The sequence below is a fragment of the Dermacentor albipictus genome, chromosome 3, assembly GCF_038994185.2.
Source record: "Dermacentor albipictus isolate Rhodes 1998 colony chromosome 3, USDA_Dalb.pri_finalv2, whole genome shotgun sequence".
In the NCBI taxonomy this organism is placed as follows: Eukaryota; Metazoa; Arthropoda; class Arachnida; order Ixodida; family Ixodidae; genus Dermacentor; species Dermacentor albipictus.
The window spans coordinates 111442342-111462981 of record NC_091823.1 but is presented as its reverse complement, the minus strand read 5'-3'; the positions used below and the strand labels follow the sequence as shown (position 1 = coordinate 111462981).

Below are 20640 nucleotides of genomic sequence, written 5' to 3'. Positions count from 1 at the left end.
TGCGCAGAAGTTGGCTGGATGTTTGTTTTTTAATTATTACTAGTAACGTTCTTTCATTCAGCATTGTTTCTGTGAACTACGTAAAAACCCGCGAATATTACGAAAATTTATTTCAATTGCTGGTCCCAAATTTCCGCCGTACTATATGCTGATCCAAACAGAAATTCCCGCCAGAAGACGGGCTCAAAGTCTTGGTTTCGTTACAACAGAACTGCTTGTTGGCCTAGTTGTTGCTTGAAAGGAAATGCGAAAAAATGTAATGCGAGAACACCCGTGTACTTAGATTTAGGTGCACGTTAAAGAACCCCAGGTTGTCGGAATTTCCGGAGTCCTCCACTACGGCGTGCCTCATAATCAGGAAGTGGTTTTGGCACGTAAAACCCCATAATTTAAGAAGTGCAGCATTTCGAACGCGCTCGACAACACAGAAAGTGAGCTGTGGAAAGAGTTCTTGGGCAAGGAGCTGTCCGAAGAAAGCGCAACCGAGTGACGATGTTGTTTAAAGAAGCAACTCTGATGTGAATAAATGTTTACACTTAGTTTGCCTCACTTGCATTATACGCGGATGAAAACTCTTTTTTTCCTGTTCTCGCTATCCCAATATCTTGCCTCGTGCACATATGAGGGTCCCTATTATATAGGCTTTTACGGTATCTTTCTGGCTAACGAACATGACATATTCACCACGCGTAAGTCACAGCCTACGCCCTATTTTCATTTTTTTATATATAGAGGCTAGAAATAAACCCTCTATCAGTCGTGATCCAGCTGATTTCAAACTGCATTCAGAGCCCGCATATTGTGGGAAGAAAATAAAACGCGCTTTTGCGCTCGCGATTCGATTCGAACTGCGTTGCAGATGAAGCACTATTGGTGAACTGAGCATTACTCAATTCGATACGCTCCTTGAGCATGTAGATTGGATCGAGACGCAGAGCTGCGCGTTTCATCAATGTCTGCAATGACCCGTACGTTGAACTTTCTTGCAGTGCCCGCGGCACAAGGGCTCATGCTGCAGAGGCTGAATCCACACAGTGAAAATTCCGGCCTTCTCGGCCATGCAGTGACCCTTCAAGTGATTACAATACGCGTCTCGTTTCAGCGTTAGAACTGGAGATGAAACAGCCGAAAAACGAGCTATCGAGAGCAATTTTTTGTTACTTTAATTTACGTGACTCCAACGAGGGCGGGTCGGATCAGAGGTCGTGCCAAGACATCACGACTCGTGGGTGTTAATATGGCGACCGCTTCTTGTGGGCCGACATCACAGCTACCACCCGTGTCAAGGCTATAGAGAACATAGGGTGCCAACATGCACAGCCTCTTTCGCATTCCACTGCTGGATGGGAACGACACATCAGGCCTAACAGCACTTACCCAGGCCTCGCCAGTAGGGTCTATATATGGCTAGGACGATAATCAGCATCAGCGCCTTTTTGAGTCTGCCTTCTCTGCACACTGCGTTGTGGCGCTGTTCAGTTTCTTTCGGGAGCCTATTGCTGAGTCAGTGCGCCACGTGCAGGCGACCTGACTTCAACTGACCTAACTCCAACAGCCCCGACACCAACCGCCTCGGTGGTTGCATAGTCTGACCGGAAGCGCCATTGTGAACATCGTCAAAATTTATTTAAAGATAATTATGGGGCGCCACGTGCCAGAACAAACATCTGGTCATGAGACACGCCATAGTGGGTGACTCCAGAATGATTTCGACCAGCTCCATGGGGTTCCTTAACCTGTACCCAATGGACAGTACACAGGCGTTTTTTTGTTTGACGCGCTTAGCATGTTACAGAAGGCCTTGTCATTGGCCTACATAGTTGCTGCCTGCTTTGAGACGAAATTTCCACTAAGAGGACGCACACAAACCACATACACAAAATTTAAACACGACGACAAGAGCCGTGCTTCAAACTGATTTATTTCGGGCATGCAGACCCAAGAATAAGTTTACACACGTCGAATGCGCAAGAGGCGTCAATCACACTTGGCGAGACAACCAGCTTTCGAAGTATCTAATGTCGAGGTATGCAGCCGGTTTAACGCACCGCTTATACATGTGCTGACTTACGCACTGCAAGGACCGTAACTGTTAACCACGATTCTGTAATGTAAATATTTTTGGCGAGAGCAAGAATCAAATGCCACGCGACTTAATGGCAGGCGCTTATGTTAAAAAAAGTGAGACAGCGCATCTGTAAGTGATAAGTCAATCCAACTGTATAACTCCGAGGTTGCAGATTCTTTGAGTGCCGGTTGTCTCGTATGGTGTGATTGATGCCTTCCGCTCATGCAATCATGTGTATAATTATTCTTCGGTCTGTATCCGAAATAAAGCTGTTGAAAGTGCGGCCTTTGTCTTCGTGATGGTTTACTTTTGTGTCTGTTGTTTCTAGGCGTTGTCCTAGCGGCAGTCATGTCTCACTAGCGATCGCACGTTCACCGTGGAAGACTCCTGCTCGGATACGGCGGGACAAGGCGCAACATGCGAACAGGATGCGTTGAGGTGACCTAAGCGTAACATAATTCCTAGTCTGAGCAGAACAACGCCCACATATCGTTCCGTGTGCGATGCGCACAGTTCGAAGTGTGAGCTTTAAGCTTGGCGAAACATTTCATGCACCCGTCAAGCGAAAGGGTAGAAGAAACAGTCTTTAAATCTTGTAAAACTCACGCAGCAGAAGGTGGCGACGACAATGACGCTGTCTCTGCTGCTAATGTCCATGCTTGCGACCCAGCGCACGCAGATCTTGGCAGGTCTTCGAGGGGCACGGTACACGGCCGCCGCAGACGACGGCCAGTCGTTCTTCTTCGCTCGGAGCTCGTGCTCGCGCGTGACCACGTGGCCCCGGTCTCTCGTTCGGTTCTTCCTCTTCGTTTCTCGGCCTCGCTTCCATGACACTCTGACACGTCTGTAAAACTGTTCTTATTTTCAAGTGTTTCTTTTCTTTCTGCAAAGATTCATGGATTCATACTATATTGAAGACCTTGCAAGTTCAGTTTGGCTCACGCCGCCTTATCCCTGGTCACCTCGCCCCACCTACACACACTTTTCACCAATATGAAGAGCGACAGATTTTGTTGCCGTCATCGGCATTGTGATCATGCTCCGTAAGTCTAGAGGAAATGCTTTGCCGCAAGCCACTCGAACTCTTACGCTCAGAGGCGACGCCTAAACTATCTCGGGCTTGAGTCGTACACGATACTCGAAGGAAGTCTCTAAGACAAGCTACCCAATAGCATAACAAAATATTTACTCTACAGAGTACTATAAATACCTAAGTTCTAAAAGTATCTGCATAGAGTAAAAAAAAAAGTACTGAGAAAAGTATTTCGTTTTATTCTAGGGACTTCAAAATTGCAACACATAGCACAAAGAAAACGAAGCCCTGCATCACTAAAGCGATTTTGTCAAGTGCATCAACAGACGCTCGCAGGTTTGCTGTAATAAAACCACAATGTGCTCGAGATTTTCGCACCAGTTTTATGAGAGACTGTATGGCTGTGATCGGCAGCTACCTGGGGATCTTATTGGCGTCGTGGTGATTGCCGTCACGATAACGGTTCGTAATATGTCAATATACTCGTCACAGGTCAAGTACGCATAGCGAGGCAGTGTATGCCTGCGCTTGCGATTGGCCGACTCGTTGACGCTTATTAAAATTTTTCCTAAGACACTACAGGATACCACCTAAAGTATTTAGGTACACGTGCTAAATACCGCTTTGAGAAAGTATCCGTGAAGCACCAAAATAATAACATGTATTTAAAGTACACTATCTTCAGTAGAGTACTTCATTTACGTGCCAATCTCGACTGTATGCCCATGCAGAGGCGACCAGCACTCACATTTCCATGTGGCTGTCCTTCTAAGAAAGGATACCAGAGATCAGGCACGTACCCAGGATTTTTTTTCGGGGAAGGGGGGGGGGCCACCACCTCCATCATCAACATCATCAGCAGCATCATAATCATCATCATCATGTTTTATGTCCACTGCAGGATGAAGGCCTCTCCCTGCGATCTCCATTTACCCCTGTCCTGCGCCAACCGATTCCAACTAGTGCCCACGAATTTCCTAATTTCATCGCTCCACTTAGTGTTTTGTCGTCTTCGATTGCGTTTTCCTTCTCTTGCTACCCATTCTGTAACCCTAATGGTGCAACGGTTATCTAACCGGCGCATTACATCCCCTGCCCAGCTACATTTTGTCCTCTTGATGTCAATTAGAATATCGTCTATACCCGTTTGCTCTCTGATCCAAACCGCTCTCTTTCTCTCTCTTAACGTTTTGCCTAGCAATCTTCGTTCGATCGCTCTTTGCGCGGTCCTTAACTCATTCTCAAGTCTCTGCCCCATATGTCAGCACTGGCAAAATGCACTGATTGCACACCTTACTTTTCAATAATAATGGTAAGCTTCCAGTCAGGAGCTGGCAATGTCTGCCGTATGCAATCCAACCTATTTTTATTCTTCTGACCCGCCGTGGTTGCTCAGTGGCTATGGTGTTGGGCTGCTGAGCACGAGGTCGCGGAATCGAATCCCGGCCACGGCGGCCGCATTTCGATGGGGGCGAAATGCGAAAACACCCGTGTACTTAGATTTAGGTGCACGTTAAAGAACCCCAGGTGGTCTGAATTTCCGGAGTCTTCCACTACGGCGTGCCTCATAACTAGAAAGTGGTTTTGGCACGTAAAACCCCATATATTATTATTATTATATGTGTAGTCCCGGTGAAAAACAAAAAAAGAAAACGATCCCTTCCTGAATCATTTCACCGAAATTGGTTTCTCCAAATTATTTACAAAGATTAATTATCTCCTTGATTGTAGCCTCTTTTAACATTCACCTTTCAGTTAGTCTGACTGCTCGCTGGGAATATTAGTCTGGTTATTGCAACGTTTCCTGATTTTTTTCTTTTAATTTGCGTTTCCCGTTTTTAATTAAGAATTTGCTTTAGCTTCCTCCTGCCGCCCGATTCTTGGCCTACCCCCCTAAGTGGGCACGAGTCGTGAGAGAGTGTCCTTGAAAGCCATGCTTTTGCTGGCTGCATGTGGCGAAAGCGATCAAAACCCGCGGTCTATGACGCGTTTTCGATTTTTGCAATTGCTTTCGCCACATGCAATGAGCAAAAGCATAGCCTTTAGGATTTACGTCGTAACAATGGCTAACGATTCCACGTCCTATGAATGGCCAGCGTTAGCGGTGGTTATTTTAGGACAATAATAATGGATCTCGAAGCCTATAATTTTTCTAAATGCTTGCGCTGAAAGTCATTTGATAGCGAGAACCACTTCAGAAACAAAAACAGATCTCTAAAGGTGTACTTTTCATGGCTGCACCAGATGCACTCGCCGAAGACGGCCAGTAGTAGATGGAACTACATGACACCCGAGGCGATTGGAGGATTGGTGGAAGAAAAGTAGGGAAACCTCTATGGGGAAACGACGAAGGACGGAGACGTAGAAAAGCACAGTTCGCATTAGGGGATCAGAAAATGTGGGTGTGATAGTTCATAGTTTTTCTTTTTTTATTGTTTAACTTAGGTAGGACATTAGACAGTATGATCTCTATGGTACAATAGCAAAAGCTTGGTGGCGCAACACACTGCTCTGTTTCAAAAAGGACGCTAATAACCACGACCTACCTACCTACTACCTACCTACTGCACGACCTACTGTTCCAGTAGGTCGTGCTAATAACACCCATCCACCCACCCGCATGTCAAGCCATTTTGAAATCAAGCCAAGACGGTAACGCGGCCGCTCGTCCGCGTGTCTAGTTTTGCGCGGTAGCCGCAGCGTAAACAAGCAGCATGCCGAAAGATTCGAAAAGAAATTGTGGTCCCGAAACTTCCAAAAGTTATGTGCTGTATCAAAAGCGCGAGATAACTTTGGTAAGGTTGCACATTGTCATGTTTTCATTATATAACATTTTCTGGCTGTGTTCTGTGTGATGTTCTATAACGAGTTGTCATTGGAGCTCAAGAGCTGATCGCTTCACGGGTTCAAGTCATGCAATTTCTTTTGTTGCTTTGCTTTGCAGCTAAATCAGTCGGGAAAGCGTCATGATGGAAGGCAATTTGTAGACGTCCGTCCAATTTGTGAGTTGCAAGCTTTCCTTCCCTTCCAACGCATCAGTCTGTCGGCGGTACCACTCACTGTGGCCTCTGTTTCATTTATCCCACAGTTTTAAAAACAGGAGTGGTCAGCCAAGCCAAAGGGTCCGCCTACATCGAGATGGGCAACACAAAAGTTGTTTGTTCAGTGTGAGTAGAGCAATTTTGCTGCAGGTTCGTCAGTGCTCGTTCAAATTCAGGCATGTGTGGAGTACATGGGTAACGCTGAGCTTAGTGTCACAACTTGGCACCGCCACGCTGCATCTCCTCCTATGTCTTCTGCATTGGATTGGCGCGGTGAATGCATAATATCATATTAGGCAGTCACATCACATACTGCATTGCTATGCACAGCGAAAGCGAAAGACCATTCCCTGCACCCAAAAACGGTTTGTCAACCGACTATAGTCGCTGATCTGCGTCCTATGCTGGTCTTGCTGCTCTGCTAACGCATCCGATCAAAACGCCAAGCGTGACGTACTGCACGATGTGTACTTGTGTCAGGTCTGCGCCACATAGGCGGTGCTGGAAGAATGCCGTTGGACTAGCGCAAAACCAGGGTCTCTGCTAATATATACATGGAACCACGACGCCCATATCACCTTCGGCTGGGCTGCACTGTATCATTGACGTAGTACTTTCGCTCCACTGTCGCCTTCAAGTGCAGAGGGACATCATATGGGTCTTCAAAGATATGCTCACAAATGTTTTCGTTCTCTTACTTGCATGTATGTATACCATATATACCACATATCTGTCGATGCAATCAACAGATTATTCTACACTTAGTTTTAGAAAAGGACAGATTGCGATGCTGCAGGCTGTTTGTCAGCTGAGTTGGCCCACATATGAGCTGACTGTTGCTAAACTGTTGGTGACAGCTGTGTCTTGAGGCAAGCACAAGGTTTGTCAAAGTAGTTGTCAGCAGATGACAATCATCTGTCAGTATCTTCCACATTAACTCGCAAAATCTGACTGCAAACATCTTAGTTGCATTTCCTCTCGGTTAACTACCCATCTGATTGCACTGGTTAGCATGACTTTGTCTGAAAAAGTTTTTATTGGGCACTTTAAACTATATGTTACAGTGGAGCGATTGGTACTCTGGCTGCAAATTTTTATTTGCTGGTGATCATTTGTCCATGTTGTTTTGCAGGAAACACGTAACCTAGTCTCTCCAAGCTTTCCATATAGCTGCATATGTTGCCATCGCTTCACTTTGTAAAGCTTTGAAAGTGTTTCATAACCTGTCCTCAAGACCCAGGCACTATAGTTTGAGGCAGTGTTCAGCTAGTAGCCCTGATCATTTCAGACACAGGGCAGTGTTGCTTTTCACACTTTCTACATAGGCGTATAAAGGAAGGAGCATTCTTTTCGATGGTTGATATCGCTATGATATAAGCAATGAATGCAGCTTTTTTTCCTCTATTTAAGAGTTCAGATAATTATGTACAGGTAAAACAAAGCGAGGCTAGGTGGGCCAGCTTCTTAGTAGCAGTGGAACTCAGTGTGACGGGTTGTGATTTGTGCTTTGCAGGCAACTCTATCCAGGGTGTCTACCAACCGGGAAAACCGGGAATTCTCAGGGAATTTGAACAGTCTGGAAAAACTCAGGGAAAACTCCGGGAATTTGTGCTTCCATCAGGGAAAATTAGCTGTAACGGTATTGAAAGGGAACGAAAGTCGTGTTAATGCTGGCTCCAGTAATAGAGGAATTGCGACGAATCGTCATTGACGCCGTGTCATCGGCACGATGTATTGCCAGAGTAGTTAACGACCGATTTTCTAGACGCCCGATTTTTCGGACATGCCCGATAATTTGCACGGTTTTGCGGCACCACCACGTACTCCATATAGTCAATGTATATTGCCCTGACTGCAGGTCTGAAATGGCATTAATCAAAGCCGCCACCGCCGCTATTTTGATTATCTCGCCGCCTCGAACCGGCACTCTCGCAGGCAGATCCGCTGGCAGCCGTAACCACCACAGTGGCAACGTTAGGCCTAGCTGCTTCTATGTTCGCTATTAAGCTTCTTGCCGTGCGGTGCCGTGTTTTTCATTGAAAGAATTCGCCGCTATCACCAATGGCACTGACTCCGCCTTTGTAATCCTCGCGATTGGCTTTGAAACTCGCAGAGCACAGCGCGTTGCGTAATGCCAGTCTCCGAAAGTTAGCTTCGCCGCGGTACACTAGTGTTAGGCGGCGAAGCATAACAAGCGTGGGAAGGGGGCAATTGTCACAGGACATAGTATGTATTCCTTAATTACACATGCGTGCACCCCGTCTCCTGTCACAGTACGAGCCCTGATATGCCTAATAAGCGTACTGGTAGGCCTTCAGAGCTTTTTCAGACGTGCCTGTGATAATTTTAGCCCTTAAAGGCAGTTAAAGACATGCATTAATTTTTTTTCAGACTGCCTGTTTTTTTTTTCTTTTTTTTTGCGGCCCCTCGGAAGTCCGAAAAATCAAATGTTGACTGTACAACTGACCAAGAGGATGCTTCAGATGATCCATGTGGTGAAAGCGTGGTAGAAGGAGGATGAGAACAGAAAGGACCGACGCACTGAGGAATTAACGGGAAAGGAAGGGTGCCGGCGCCTTTTTGAAGGAGCTTGAGCTAAAAAATTTAAGTGATGGCTGACGCTGAGACACATGTGTCCCTCATCCAAACCAAAATAAATTGTTTAAGCAGTGAAACCCAACACTGAGATGTTGTGTACGGGCTGAGAGTATGTCAGGACAGTTGAGGTTGACTTCCCAGCTGCTGAGAGAGAACCTTAGTTGTGACAAAGTTCAGGACCTCATACAGATGAGCTTGCTATCAGTTGATAGAAATAGCTGATATTAAAAAATATTTACTTATGTATGCATCTCCTTTTCATTCGTATTTGAAAATGTTCGACTCAATTTGGAATGGGCTTTACTATTTCTTTCGCTGTGCATTTTACTAACACCTTCCTTCTGTTTTCTTTTTAAATAAAATAGATAGTACTCTTTACTATTCAAACTGGATTAAGTCATTTTTTTGTTTCAGCAGCTTACTAGAGAGTGACAGCATCGGGCAACGTGGTGTCAGCCTGTCTTGACATAAAACAAAGTTCTGGCTCATTCAGGGAATTTTGCAAAGGTGCTCAGGGAAAACCTGGAAAACTCAGGGAATTTCGAAATGTCAACTTGGTAGACACCCTGTCTATCTGTGGCTGCAAAGCAACAAACGAGTAGACCACACCATTAAAACCCTTAGGACTACGGTGAAACAGATCTCTCGTATGATCCGTAGAGTAACTTATCACCGAAAAGGTTTCAAGGAAACAGAGACGATCCGGCTCGTTCAGGCTTTTGTGCTAAGTCGTCTCACATATAGCCTCCCTTTCCAGGACCCCACGAAAACAGAACTAAAGGCCCTAGATGCGTTGATTAGAACGTCGTACAAAGCGGCTCTCGGCCTACCACAGGGAACCTCTACTGAACGCCTGCTGGCCCTCGGGATTCACAATAACTACGAGGAGCTACGGGCAGCGACGCTCATATCTCAACGGGAGCGGCTTAGCTTAACCACCTCTGGCAGAAAATTACTTTGCCGCGTGGGTTACCCTACTCATCCACAGTATGCGGGAGAAGAACTCGAATCTCTGACCAGAGTCCTTCGTGAAAGGATCGTAGTAGCCCCAATCCCTAAGAACATGAGTCCAAAATACCACCAGGGACGTAGAAATGCTCGAGCTCGAAAGTTAATGCAGCAATTCGATGGAAACCCGGATACAGTCTACACAGATGTCGCTCGATGTGGTGCTGACAAATACGCCCTCGCAGTGGTAGGAGCGGCTGCAAATCAAGGGCTTGTGACTTGTGCCACGGCTAGGGTTGCATCTGCGAATACCGCAGAAGCTTCAGCCATCGCGCTAGCTATTAAAACTAAGGACGCTCTGGGACAATCGTCGATAACTCTTACAGATTCCCAAGTCGCATGTAGACTATTCCTCACCGGGAGGCTACCACACAGCACCACTCACCTATTAGGATCCAACCTAACGCAGAAACACATGATCGTCTGGTGCCTGGGTCACGCAGGACTCGAGGGCAATGAGAGAGCATACGGCACAGCTCGTGCTTTTGTCAACCGAGCGGCCGACCACTCTGACGAAAACCCCTTTTTACCACGAGAAATCCTTGAGCACCAGCGGCGCGAGCGAAGAAAGTACAGTCCACCACACCCTGACCTATCCAGGCAGGACTCTTATGACTGGCGCCGAATACAGACGCACACATTTCCAAACCTTTATTTGAAAAATGCCATTCACCCAACGCTGTACAGCGCTCGCTGTCCTTGGTGCGGAGGCCGGCCAACTCTCGCCCACATTACGTGGGACTGCCAGAACAGGCCACCCAAAATTAATACACCAAAAATAGCCGGCAAACTTTCCGGAAGGGAGCAGTGGGAGACTTGGCTCGCCAGCGAGGATCGGGAGATGCAACTAGCGCTTCTCGACCAAGCACGGCGGACCGCTCAAGCCAGTGGGGCCCTGGACTAGGGGCTCCACCCACTCGCTTTCTGCATTTTTTTTTCTTTTAAATAAACGTTTTGATATATATATTTGCTCACCACCAGGGTGGCATCACGCATTCAAAATGCCCAGTTCAGAAGGCCTATGATGGGTGTACTTTATATATGTGCACATACGTGAAAGGAGCAGCTTGGTTTTTCCACAACTTTGCATCAATTTTCTTTTTTCTAGATATGGCCCTAGAGAAATTGCTCGCCGGAAAGACTTCACCTTCAAAGGCCAGATCAACTGCGAGTTCAGGTTTGCGCAGTACTCGTGTCCGATTCGTCGTCAACCCCTGAACGACAGTGAAGCGCTCCACTACTCGCAGCTCTTGGAGAAAGCGCTAGCTCCAGTTGTATGCCTGGTGAGGGGATTATTTTTCAAGATTTGTGCGTTTTGTACTGCCAGCAAACTTGTCAGCTTTTGTGAAAAAAAGCGTGCCTGGCGAAGAATACTGTCAAGTCTCTTTTAGAAACTGTAACGCAGTTTCATTACTGAGTTTTGTATATTGTGCATGTTCCAGATTACATTCCAGATCTGGCAAATGATGCATTTTGTGGATGTGAATTACTACATAAATAGAGAGAGAAGGATAAATGAAAGACTGGATTGTTAACCATGAATAAGCCCATTTGGCTACACTGCTCTGGGGAAGGGAAAGAGGAGGAAAATATTAAAGGAAGAAGAGAAAGTCCAGTGCTGATCTCACCAAAGTAGTGACAGTTCTCTGCTGTGTTTCACACATGGTCACTCAGTCCAGTAGTCTTCAGAAATAATACCGACGCTTTTGTGGCCTTCTGCAGCTGTGCTATACAAGTCTTGTATTGCTGTGCTCAGATCTTGTCTGAAAAGAGAGGTATTCTGTCTAGCTGGTTTAGAGCTATGCAGAGGCCTAGCCTTTCATATTCGAAGGACGGACAGTATCACAGAAGGTGTTCTATAATTTCTTCACCACCACAGGCATTGCATTCGGGATTGTCATTCATTCCAATTAAGAACGAGTATGTAATGGCGAATGCGACACCCAGACGTAACACAGTACTGTTTCTTCACCTTGGGGAAGGCCAGCTAAGAGGTACAGAAGCTGCATAGATAGGTTGAATTAATGCAACCGATAATGGGTGAAGTCAGGTGGTGCCACTTCTGCAAAGTCAAATCATGCACGAGCTATAGCTGTTGGGCTGCCTCAGTCCTTGATTAAGGTATAGAAACAAGGTTTGTTCTTTGATGTGCTTTCCTAGCCAATTTGCTTCGTTTGCAAGGTCATTCCCAGAGATACCGCCATGATACCGGGAACCACTGAAACATGATGGGCCCTTTCGTGATTTTGTGCTGGAACGTTTCTCATATCTGCAACACGAGTTGTTTGCAGGCCTCGCGACAAAACACGCTGTAGGGCTGTCTTTGAGGCACAGGACATCGCCTATCGATCAGCAACGCCTCAGAGGGCAAGAAGCTCCGAACATGTCGATGTTGTGATGTGAGAAATGTTGCATTGATGCTGATTGATCTTGATGAGATAACCACTATGCCGGCAGATCCGGTAGGAGCGGAAAAATGATTCATGTATATGTGGGCTATGTCAATGTGGCATAGCTGCCAACTTTTAGGATTGTATCGTAAAATGTGCGGCTTTTATAGCTTGGTTACGATTGCTGTACAGGTGCTAGTTGTTTTATGAATTTTTATTTGCCTGCAGCTTTGGCCAGAATCTATGTGTAAAAAAAGTGCTAATACAGTTGCTGACCAATTTTCTGAGACTGATCTTAAGAATCTGCTGGACTATTTGGACTGGACTGCTGGACTGGACTGCTGCACTGCTGCATACCCGCAGCAGTGCCGCCCACTCCACTGAACCTGTGCATAACAGCAACCATATTTTTGCCCACTGTTATGTGAATATTTCATAAATGAACCTCACAATATTTCTATCTGTGATGCAGGTCATTATAGCTGTGAATACAGAAGAGTGGGCCTGTTTGCAGTGTTCCTACAGGAAAACAGCCTTGAAATTTTAAAATAGATAGTCCGCTTTGTGGGTACTAAAGCAATATTTAGGATATTGCACTAAAATTTAATATTTTTGGTCTTCGGCTAATATCTCTTGCGCCTTAATATTGACAGGTTTGAAGTAGAAGAGATGCATACAGTCTAGAATTCCAACATAACCCACTTAATCTATCTCTTCATAATCTGTCTTGGAACTGTATGTATAAAGGGCCCCTCACCAGGTTTAAGCATAGCAAGCAAACAGTCATCCCATTGTGTAAATCGTGCAACAATAATCACGTCTGCAAGATGTTACGCAAGTGTGCACCACACAAAAACAGCCAAAAGTTTCAAATAAATCTTGCGCACCCTTCTCAGAACCAGATATGACAGGGAGACTGTAATACATTGTCGCACATCTCACCTGCAGTGGGATGAGGGGGGTGGGGGTGCAGGTGAGCATAGCAATGTATGCTTTAAGCGAAATAAATAAAAAGAGAGACTCTTGTGACTTCAATTTGATGTGCACTTCCAAGGTAATGGGAGAATTCCTGTGCTGTAGGAAAGGTAGCTTGCATCATTGCCTTGCAATATTTCGTTTGCGTTTGTGTCCTCTATTAGGAGACATTATTGAAGAATTCTTGTGGTATAACACTATGTAAGGCACCTTGCAACTTCAAGTGCATAACAGAGAAAATTCTCAGTGGGCTGTTTAAATAAGTATGTGTAGTTAAGGATTTGTTGCATGCTTGATGAATTGAGGCTTCATACCCTTGACTACAGAGGCTGCAGTCAATGGCACAAAAAGAAACAAACAAACAAAAAAAACCTGACAAAACTTTTGTCAGTGCTCTTATCTAAATCAGGTTGTGCAGGTCTATGATGAAAAGAATTCAAAACAGAAGAGAAGCTTATGTGGAGCTAGGTTTACCAACCTGGTGAAATAAGATAACAAATACAAACTATCGCCATACCTTCGAGGTTTACTTAGTACTCACTACAACGTTCCAGAGGAAAGAAAAGAAAATTTATCTGGTGAGAGAAGTGCACAAGTTTGGTTTCTTCAGTCATGAAGTTGGCCATGGCTTTCTTTGGAGCTCACAAATAATGATAGTTATCTGTCTGCTACTGTCATCTTGCTCCCTTCTCTACTGTATGCCATTACTTAGTAATTCAGCATTTTCTAAATTTGGCATGAGTCTGGAGTGACCATTCCTCTTCTTTTCTTGGCAGCACAAGTTCCCAAAATCAACTGTCGACGTGTTTGTCTTTGTTGTCGAAAATGATGGCGGAGGTAAGAACCTCGCTACCAGACTACACTGCGTAGTGCACTCAACAGGTTTTGTTCTTGAAACTGTGTGTCCTCGAATTTACTTGGAATACCTCTTCCCTCTGCATCCAGCCCTGGCTTGTGCAATAACAACAGCTGGACTCGCGCTGGCAGATGCTGGTATTGACATGTACGATGTTGTCGTGGGTTGCAGCTTGGTGAGTTGTTTTACTTGCTTTTACATTTCCTTTTAGTTGAGTGTTTGTGAAGTAGTGTTAAATGCGTGTCTCTCTGTGTTCTTCTACAGGCTATGTGTTTTAGAATAGGTCACGATTCTCATAAAAGTGCATGCAATTAGCTGCTATTTTGTACTTTGTAACTATTTAAATGGTAATTTTAAATGTCTACACTGCAATTAAGAGGCACTATATGGCTCTAGTTAACTTCGGTGGAGGTAATGAATTTTCCAATTGCTAACTTTTGTCAGAGCAATGAAGGATCTTGTATAAAGAAGTTCCAACTCAATTTCGGCCATTAAGCATCTATTATCATGTATGCTAATGTGTTGCCATAAACACATTTTTGGGTTGTGCTTATGTGTAACCAAGCACCTGGTTTCAGGTAGCAGTTGTTAGCACTGTGTCTATCTGCACCTACTCCAGTAGCCAGGCGCAAACTTGGAATTTAGCTTGGTATCAGCATCCATCTGCAGGGCTACGAAAGCTGAGCAATGGCATTAAGAACGCTCTTAGTTTCTATACAGTACTGTTGCAAATACCTGAGCCAAATATTATCCGTGCATGTGCAGCTGAATGCTCACAATTTCACTTCAAAGACTGCCTGTCTGGACCACAGACTTGATCCCACAGAGTAGGACTTCTTGTTGGCCTAGTTACATATTCAGCTTGACAGATTTAGATTAGTAAAATAAAATAACAAGAGAGGTACAAGAGACCTTGCAAATAGGGCAAGCACCCATTTTTGTATCTTCCCTTTTATCCATTCTTTTGTGCCTAAGTTGATTTCTCGGAATACGGATTTTGCACTGGCAACATTTTTGCCATAGCATAAAACAAGAAAGTAAGCACTGAAGTTGAACCACATAGTTTACTTTATCTTGTCTTCCTGTAGCCTGTGTGCATCTATGACAATCAGCTTTCTGTTGCATTGTGGCCGTAAATGGTCACAATTTGGCCACCTAAGTTTAGCTGTCACCAGTATGCAGTTATCATGGCAGGGAAGTGGATAATTCCTTGTCTCAGTACTGCCTGTACTTATGAAGGCCAGCTGGTCTCGGTAGTCTGCATTCCACATGTAGAGTCAGAGGTTATGAGGCAGATAGCAACGAACGCCCATGTATGGTGTGTCTACCCTCACATCAAGGAGACAAAGCATCAAGCATGTTGTTGATAGTGGCAAACAGTTAAGCGACATTGCATTTTTCTCATATGACTTTTCTGTAATGATCACTGAAATGTAGCCTTTAGGCTGCATTGTTTCAACCAGTCATAACGCAGAGTCATTTGTAGAAATGCCCTGCGTAGAAATGACAAGTTTGTTGCATGATTAAAGGTTTTGTCTGTAGGTAGTTTTGCCTGTATACTTGTTTAGCCGGGAATGGCAAGATTTGATATGGATGGTCTTTAAAACACACTTGGCTTCTGTTACTGCGTCATATTATGTAACTACATGTCAATCTTCATGTACACACGTTAGATCTACACGTTAGATCTGTCACTGAAAAATTTGCCTTTACTCCCGTCATATATATGGGCAAGTTATTATATTGAAATACTGCACTGGTGTGCATTGGACGTCAGGTTGAGGATGGGAACAGTTATTGATGTCAACTTTGCTGCAAGCATTAAAGTGTCCTTGCTGCTGGTTGCTATTCAGGTGTATCTACTTCGACGAGCCTTCCCTCTTGAAACGACTGAAAGTTGAGCAAGTTGGCGGGGATTCACATTACTCCAAGTTTGTGCTATAGGCCGGTGGACTGACACAGACACAAGAAAGATCAATGTTTGTGTTGTCCTTTCATTCCTTGTGTCCATATTTGCACGCCTGCCTGTAATATGAACCTAACTTGACTGGTTATCAGGGGTTCAGGAGGCAAGAGCATTAGATGGCACCATTAAGTTCCTTCATTAATTTGTCTATTACAGTGAGCCCTTTTTATTGCTGTTTGCCAATATTGACATGCAGGTCAGGCCAGAGTGGTTTACGTGTTCATTTTGTCGATGCCCACAGCGTCAAGATGGCAGCACTTGCCTGATTGATCCAACTTATAATGAAGAAGTGGCACCTGTGGTGAGTAATGTTTGATTAGGTTTGTCTTTTTGTGCAGCGGTATACTTATAAACCAAATGGAAAACTCTATAATAAGGCCCCTGCATGTACAGTCGCTGGATAACTTTTTGGGTCAAAGTAAGCCGCAATATTGTCTGAATAATTGAGCATCTGCAAAAAAAAATGAATTTCAAGAAGAAGATCAGTTTTGTTCCTTTTTATGATGCCAACAGCATGGAAAATTAATTTGCAGTTTCTCTTGGTGTTGTGCGTCAGTGAAGTAATATCAACTCGAAATTTTGCGATGATTGAGGCTGTGGAAGTGATTTATGTGTCATCATGAAGCGCAGATGCTGTGACCTTGACTGCATGACATCAGCACATTAGACCGTGTTGCTCAGATTCGGTTCAGAGCTTTCTGCCTGCATGCAAGCTTTACCCATTTGGTTCGCAAAGGGCAACTCGTTGCCAGCCAATCTCCAACAAACCTGAGCTTGATCTAGCCCGTGCCTGTGATCTCTGGCCCTACCACTGATGAGCCACTCGTATGAACATATTAGTGGCAAGCTTACCACAACGGCTTGCTGCCTGCCATTACTCTGGCTAGAAGCAAATTTGGGGCAAATGGGGTGGTACAATACACCATCCTTGAGGGCAAACAAGTGAAGGGACGAATTTGAAGGCAAAGATTCCAAGCAATCAATGATGGCGCGCAAGGTGGCATCGCAGCGTTGCTCATTGGCGATGTGGAGCAGTTCAGATACGGAGAAAACGGAAGCGTTGGTATCAGTGTCAGTAATGGTGGGTGGTTCATCCACTGGATGTGATAAACAGTCTGCTTCTTGATGTAGGAGTCCCGACTTGTGCACAACTGCATAGGAATATTCTTGTGTAGCCACGGAGCCCAGTGATCAAGCCGACCAGTAGGATCCTTGAGTGATGAAAGCCAGCAGAGCGTGTGATGGACCGTGATTACCAAGAAGTGCATGCCATAAAAATATGGGCAAAATTTAGAGACCGTCCAGACGAGAGCCAGGCATTTGCGCTCAGTAATCAAATAGTTGCGTTCCACTGCTGTGAGGAGGCAGCTGGTGTAGGCAACAACATGGATCTTGTTCCCTATGGTGTTCGGCTAAAACGGCTCTGATCCCATGACCACTGGCATCTGTACGGACTTCTGTAGAAAAGGACGGGTCAATGTGGACGAGTATAGGTGGCGTAATGAGAATGTTGGTGAGGTGGGCAAAAGCGACAGCTTGAGCAGGACCCCACATAAACGGCACATCCTTCGTCAGATCAGTAAGAGGTTGGGCAACCACTGCAAAATCTTTCACAAACTGTCAGAAGTAGGCGCATAGTCCTACATAACTTTGGACATCTTTGACAGACTGAGCTATGGAAAAAGACGTGACAGCACGAATTTTCTCCATGTCTGGTTGAACACCGGAAGCATCGACGAGGTGGCCCAGCAATCTGCCGACGACTGAAGGGACACTTTGATGAATTCAATTGGAGCTCAGCCTTGGAGAAGACTTGGGGAAGACTGGGGAAGAATAGCTGATAAGTGCTCAAGGTTTGTCTCAAATGTAGGGGAAAACAGGAGAATGTCGTCCAGGCAGCAAAGGCATGTTGACTGTTTGAACACTTGAAGCAAAGAGTTCATCATACGTTCGTACGTTGCTGGTGCATTGCACAGACCTAATAGCATTATGTTGAATTGATATACCGTATTTACTTGCGTAAAGGACGCACCCTCAGATTTGCTACTGTTCAGTCCCACGAATCGAACGGCCGTGCAGTAGTTTCTTGGAGAGACTGCAATCTTTGAATCTCATACATGTTCATAAAGCAAGAGCACTTAATGCTTAACGCATCCTTTCCGTCAGTGCTGGCGCAAAGGCACCTCGCAGATTCAAGAGAGAAGAAACCGCAACTGGCTCTCTGCAACGTACGCAGTTTACATACTTTAAAAGCTGACGTAATAGGAGGGCGCAGGATGCGTGACCAGGCACGGCGCATGGGCGAGTTTTAGTGAAAAAGGAGCGGGTGGCACTTGATTGGCATAGTGGTCATAGTCGGGAGTAGTGTCTAATTCGCGTGTCTGTGGCTAGTTTTTCTGCCTGTCTTGGGTTTCGATGTGTGACCTGGGCCTTAAAGGGACCCTGAAATGATCTTGATGATTTTCTACAAACTTACGTAGTCATTAGAGTAGGTCCTTCTGATTATTAATTGACGCATCTAAGTGCTCCGCGTAAAGCGTATAACTTATTATAAGGTTTTAAAAATGTACATCGCTGCTGATAGCAGCACACTGCTTGGCGGAATTTTCAGCTGCCCCTACCCATATGACGTAAATCACCCAATTGACGTCACTAGGGTGAGCTATACCATTGGCTGCCCAAATCGCATCTTTGATAATTTTTCCGCCTTTATGGTGAACGAGCTGGAATGTTAGTTACGTAATTTGTTTCTGTAAAAAGAAAGTAACAGAATGAAAGTGCACAAGAACAATTTCTCACTACGCTTAAGCACTTCCGGCACACAGCAAGCGTCGTCTGCTTGTTACAGCATGCTCCATTTTGACGATAGCTCCACGGTCAGAATCGATCTGTCTTTTCGCGAGCACTGTGATTCGACTTTGTTGTGTTGTGGATTGCAAATGTAGCGACTGACAATATGTCAAGCTGCGACATCGTGTCCCTCTGCAATTCAGCAGAAGAGTGGACTGGCTGCAGCGCATCGGACTGCCGCTATCCGATCGGCACCAAGATTTGCGTGTTTGCGGCTGTCGCTTTACACCGACAGATTACTAACGCAAGAGCATTTCACGAGTCCAATATTAAGGTAAATGCAAGCGCAAGGGGACAGGGCCTGGTCGCTTGACTGTTTCCTTTCACAGGATGAGCAGAAGCACAAATGTGAATGGTCTGCACGGCGCAGCCACCTGGTGGCACAGAGCTCAACCACACATAGTACCAGTTATGAAATATATTCTTCTTTGCTGCTGGTGTAAATTTTTCGCAGGAGTGTAATCATTAACACATTGTTATAGTAATTGTTTGAAGTGTTTTACACTTCGTCAGAGCAATATTAGCTCTTTGTTTGGCTGATTAAGTATGGGGAGCCTTGTGTCTACACACGGACATAATCCTGAGGGAACGAGCTCTTAACAGCTTCGCTGTAGAGGTGTGTTCAATGCGCGCGTATATGCGGTAGTCCATCAGGTTTGATAAATGCGGACTTCTCCTGGTCCTCTTCAGCCACAGAAATCTGCCAATAACCAGACTGAATGTCTATTGGTAAAAAGTAATTGGCACCGTGGAGACAATCAGGGCCGCTGTCGCAGTGAGGCAAGGGCTACACATCCTTTTTGGTAATTCAGTTTAGATGACGTTAATCCGCGCAAAAGTGCCATGTGCCACCTATCTTTTTAACAAGCACAACGGGTGATGGCCCAGGGCTCGACAAGGGTTCAACAATGCCCTTGGCAGGCATCTTGTTCACTTCACCTTCTGCAACTGTACTCTCTGATGCAGAAACTCCATATGGCATGACTAATGGGACTGGCATCACCAAAATTTATTTGGTGCTTTAACAACTGAAGTCTGACACAATTGTTGGTTGTTGAGGTCCAAGTAGTCGCTGCAGCAAACCAGAAACCTGCATAGAGCTGCTGCTTGTTCACGCAGTAGGTCCGCAGCAATCATTGGACTAAATATGACATTGAGGCAAATTGCAGCCTGTAGACAAGCTGAAGAATCGGAGCAGACGTCTACAGAAAAAGTTGTGACATTGTCATCCGCTATAACACACAGCATGGCAACCGCAGCATGGCATGGCATGGCATGGCCTTGAGGCAGAACTTGCTTTGTCAGGCCAAAATTGCCGACAGGGAGGCATGTCATGTTACTGGAAACGGTTGCGACGGAGTGGGGCAGAGTGATATTGCACATCAAAAGGACATCAGGAACAGGTGTGACGACGTAATCTCCATCGGGCATAGGGAAAGATGAGAGCAAAATTACAAAAGTCAAGGCTGTGGCAGGCAGACAAATGTGGTTGTACTAAAGGTGTCCGGGAGTTTAGCATGAGTATGCGGGAGAAGAAGTTTGAGGCAAAGGGTACCGGCAGAACAGTCAACCGGAGCAGAATGCGCCAAAGAAAGTCTAATCCAAGCATAAGGTCATGTGGACCTTATGCTTGGATTAGACTGATGGTCTGAGGTGATGGTCAGCACTGTATAAAGAACTGGAACATGGCGGCTGGTGATGTTTATCTGAGCAGTGCAGATTCCAGCGACGGCAACAGTGTTGCCATCGGCGACGCATATGGCTCATGCAGTAGCAGGCGTGAGAACCTTCTTAAGTCGACAATGGAGGTTAGCACACATTATGGAAACCTGGGCTCCAGTGTCAATTAACGCCA

General features: G+C 45.3%; 2 protein-coding genes across 2 annotated transcripts in view; one reads left to right on the top strand and one right to left on the bottom strand.

Moving 5' to 3' along the window:
• The window catches only part of LOC135908472 (uncharacterized), a 125872-nt gene that overhangs the window by 60694 nt on the left and 44538 nt on the right, over window positions 1-20640 (bottom strand). Inside the window, exon 2 of the mRNA XM_065440249.2 lies at window positions 2675-2920. Coding sequence (XP_065296321.1) covers window positions 2675-2725 — 51 coding nt within the window. The 5' untranslated portion in view covers window positions 2726-2920. The remainder of the gene's footprint in view (window positions 1-2674; window positions 2921-20640) is intronic.
• The window catches only part of LOC135908471 (exosome complex component MTR3-like), a 41326-nt gene continuing 26411 nt past the window's right edge, over window positions 5726-20640 (top strand). Inside the window, exons 1-7 of the mRNA XM_065440247.1 lie at window positions 5726-5896; window positions 6046-6103; window positions 6190-6268; window positions 10857-11031; window positions 13890-13950; window positions 14059-14144; window positions 16177-16236. Of these exons, the coding sequence (XP_065296319.1) occupies window positions 5816-5896; window positions 6046-6103; window positions 6190-6268; window positions 10857-11031; window positions 13890-13950; window positions 14059-14144; window positions 16177-16236 (600 nt within the window). The 5' untranslated portion in view covers window positions 5726-5815. The remainder of the gene's footprint in view (window positions 5897-6045; window positions 6104-6189; window positions 6269-10856; window positions 11032-13889; window positions 13951-14058; window positions 14145-16176; window positions 16237-20640) is intronic.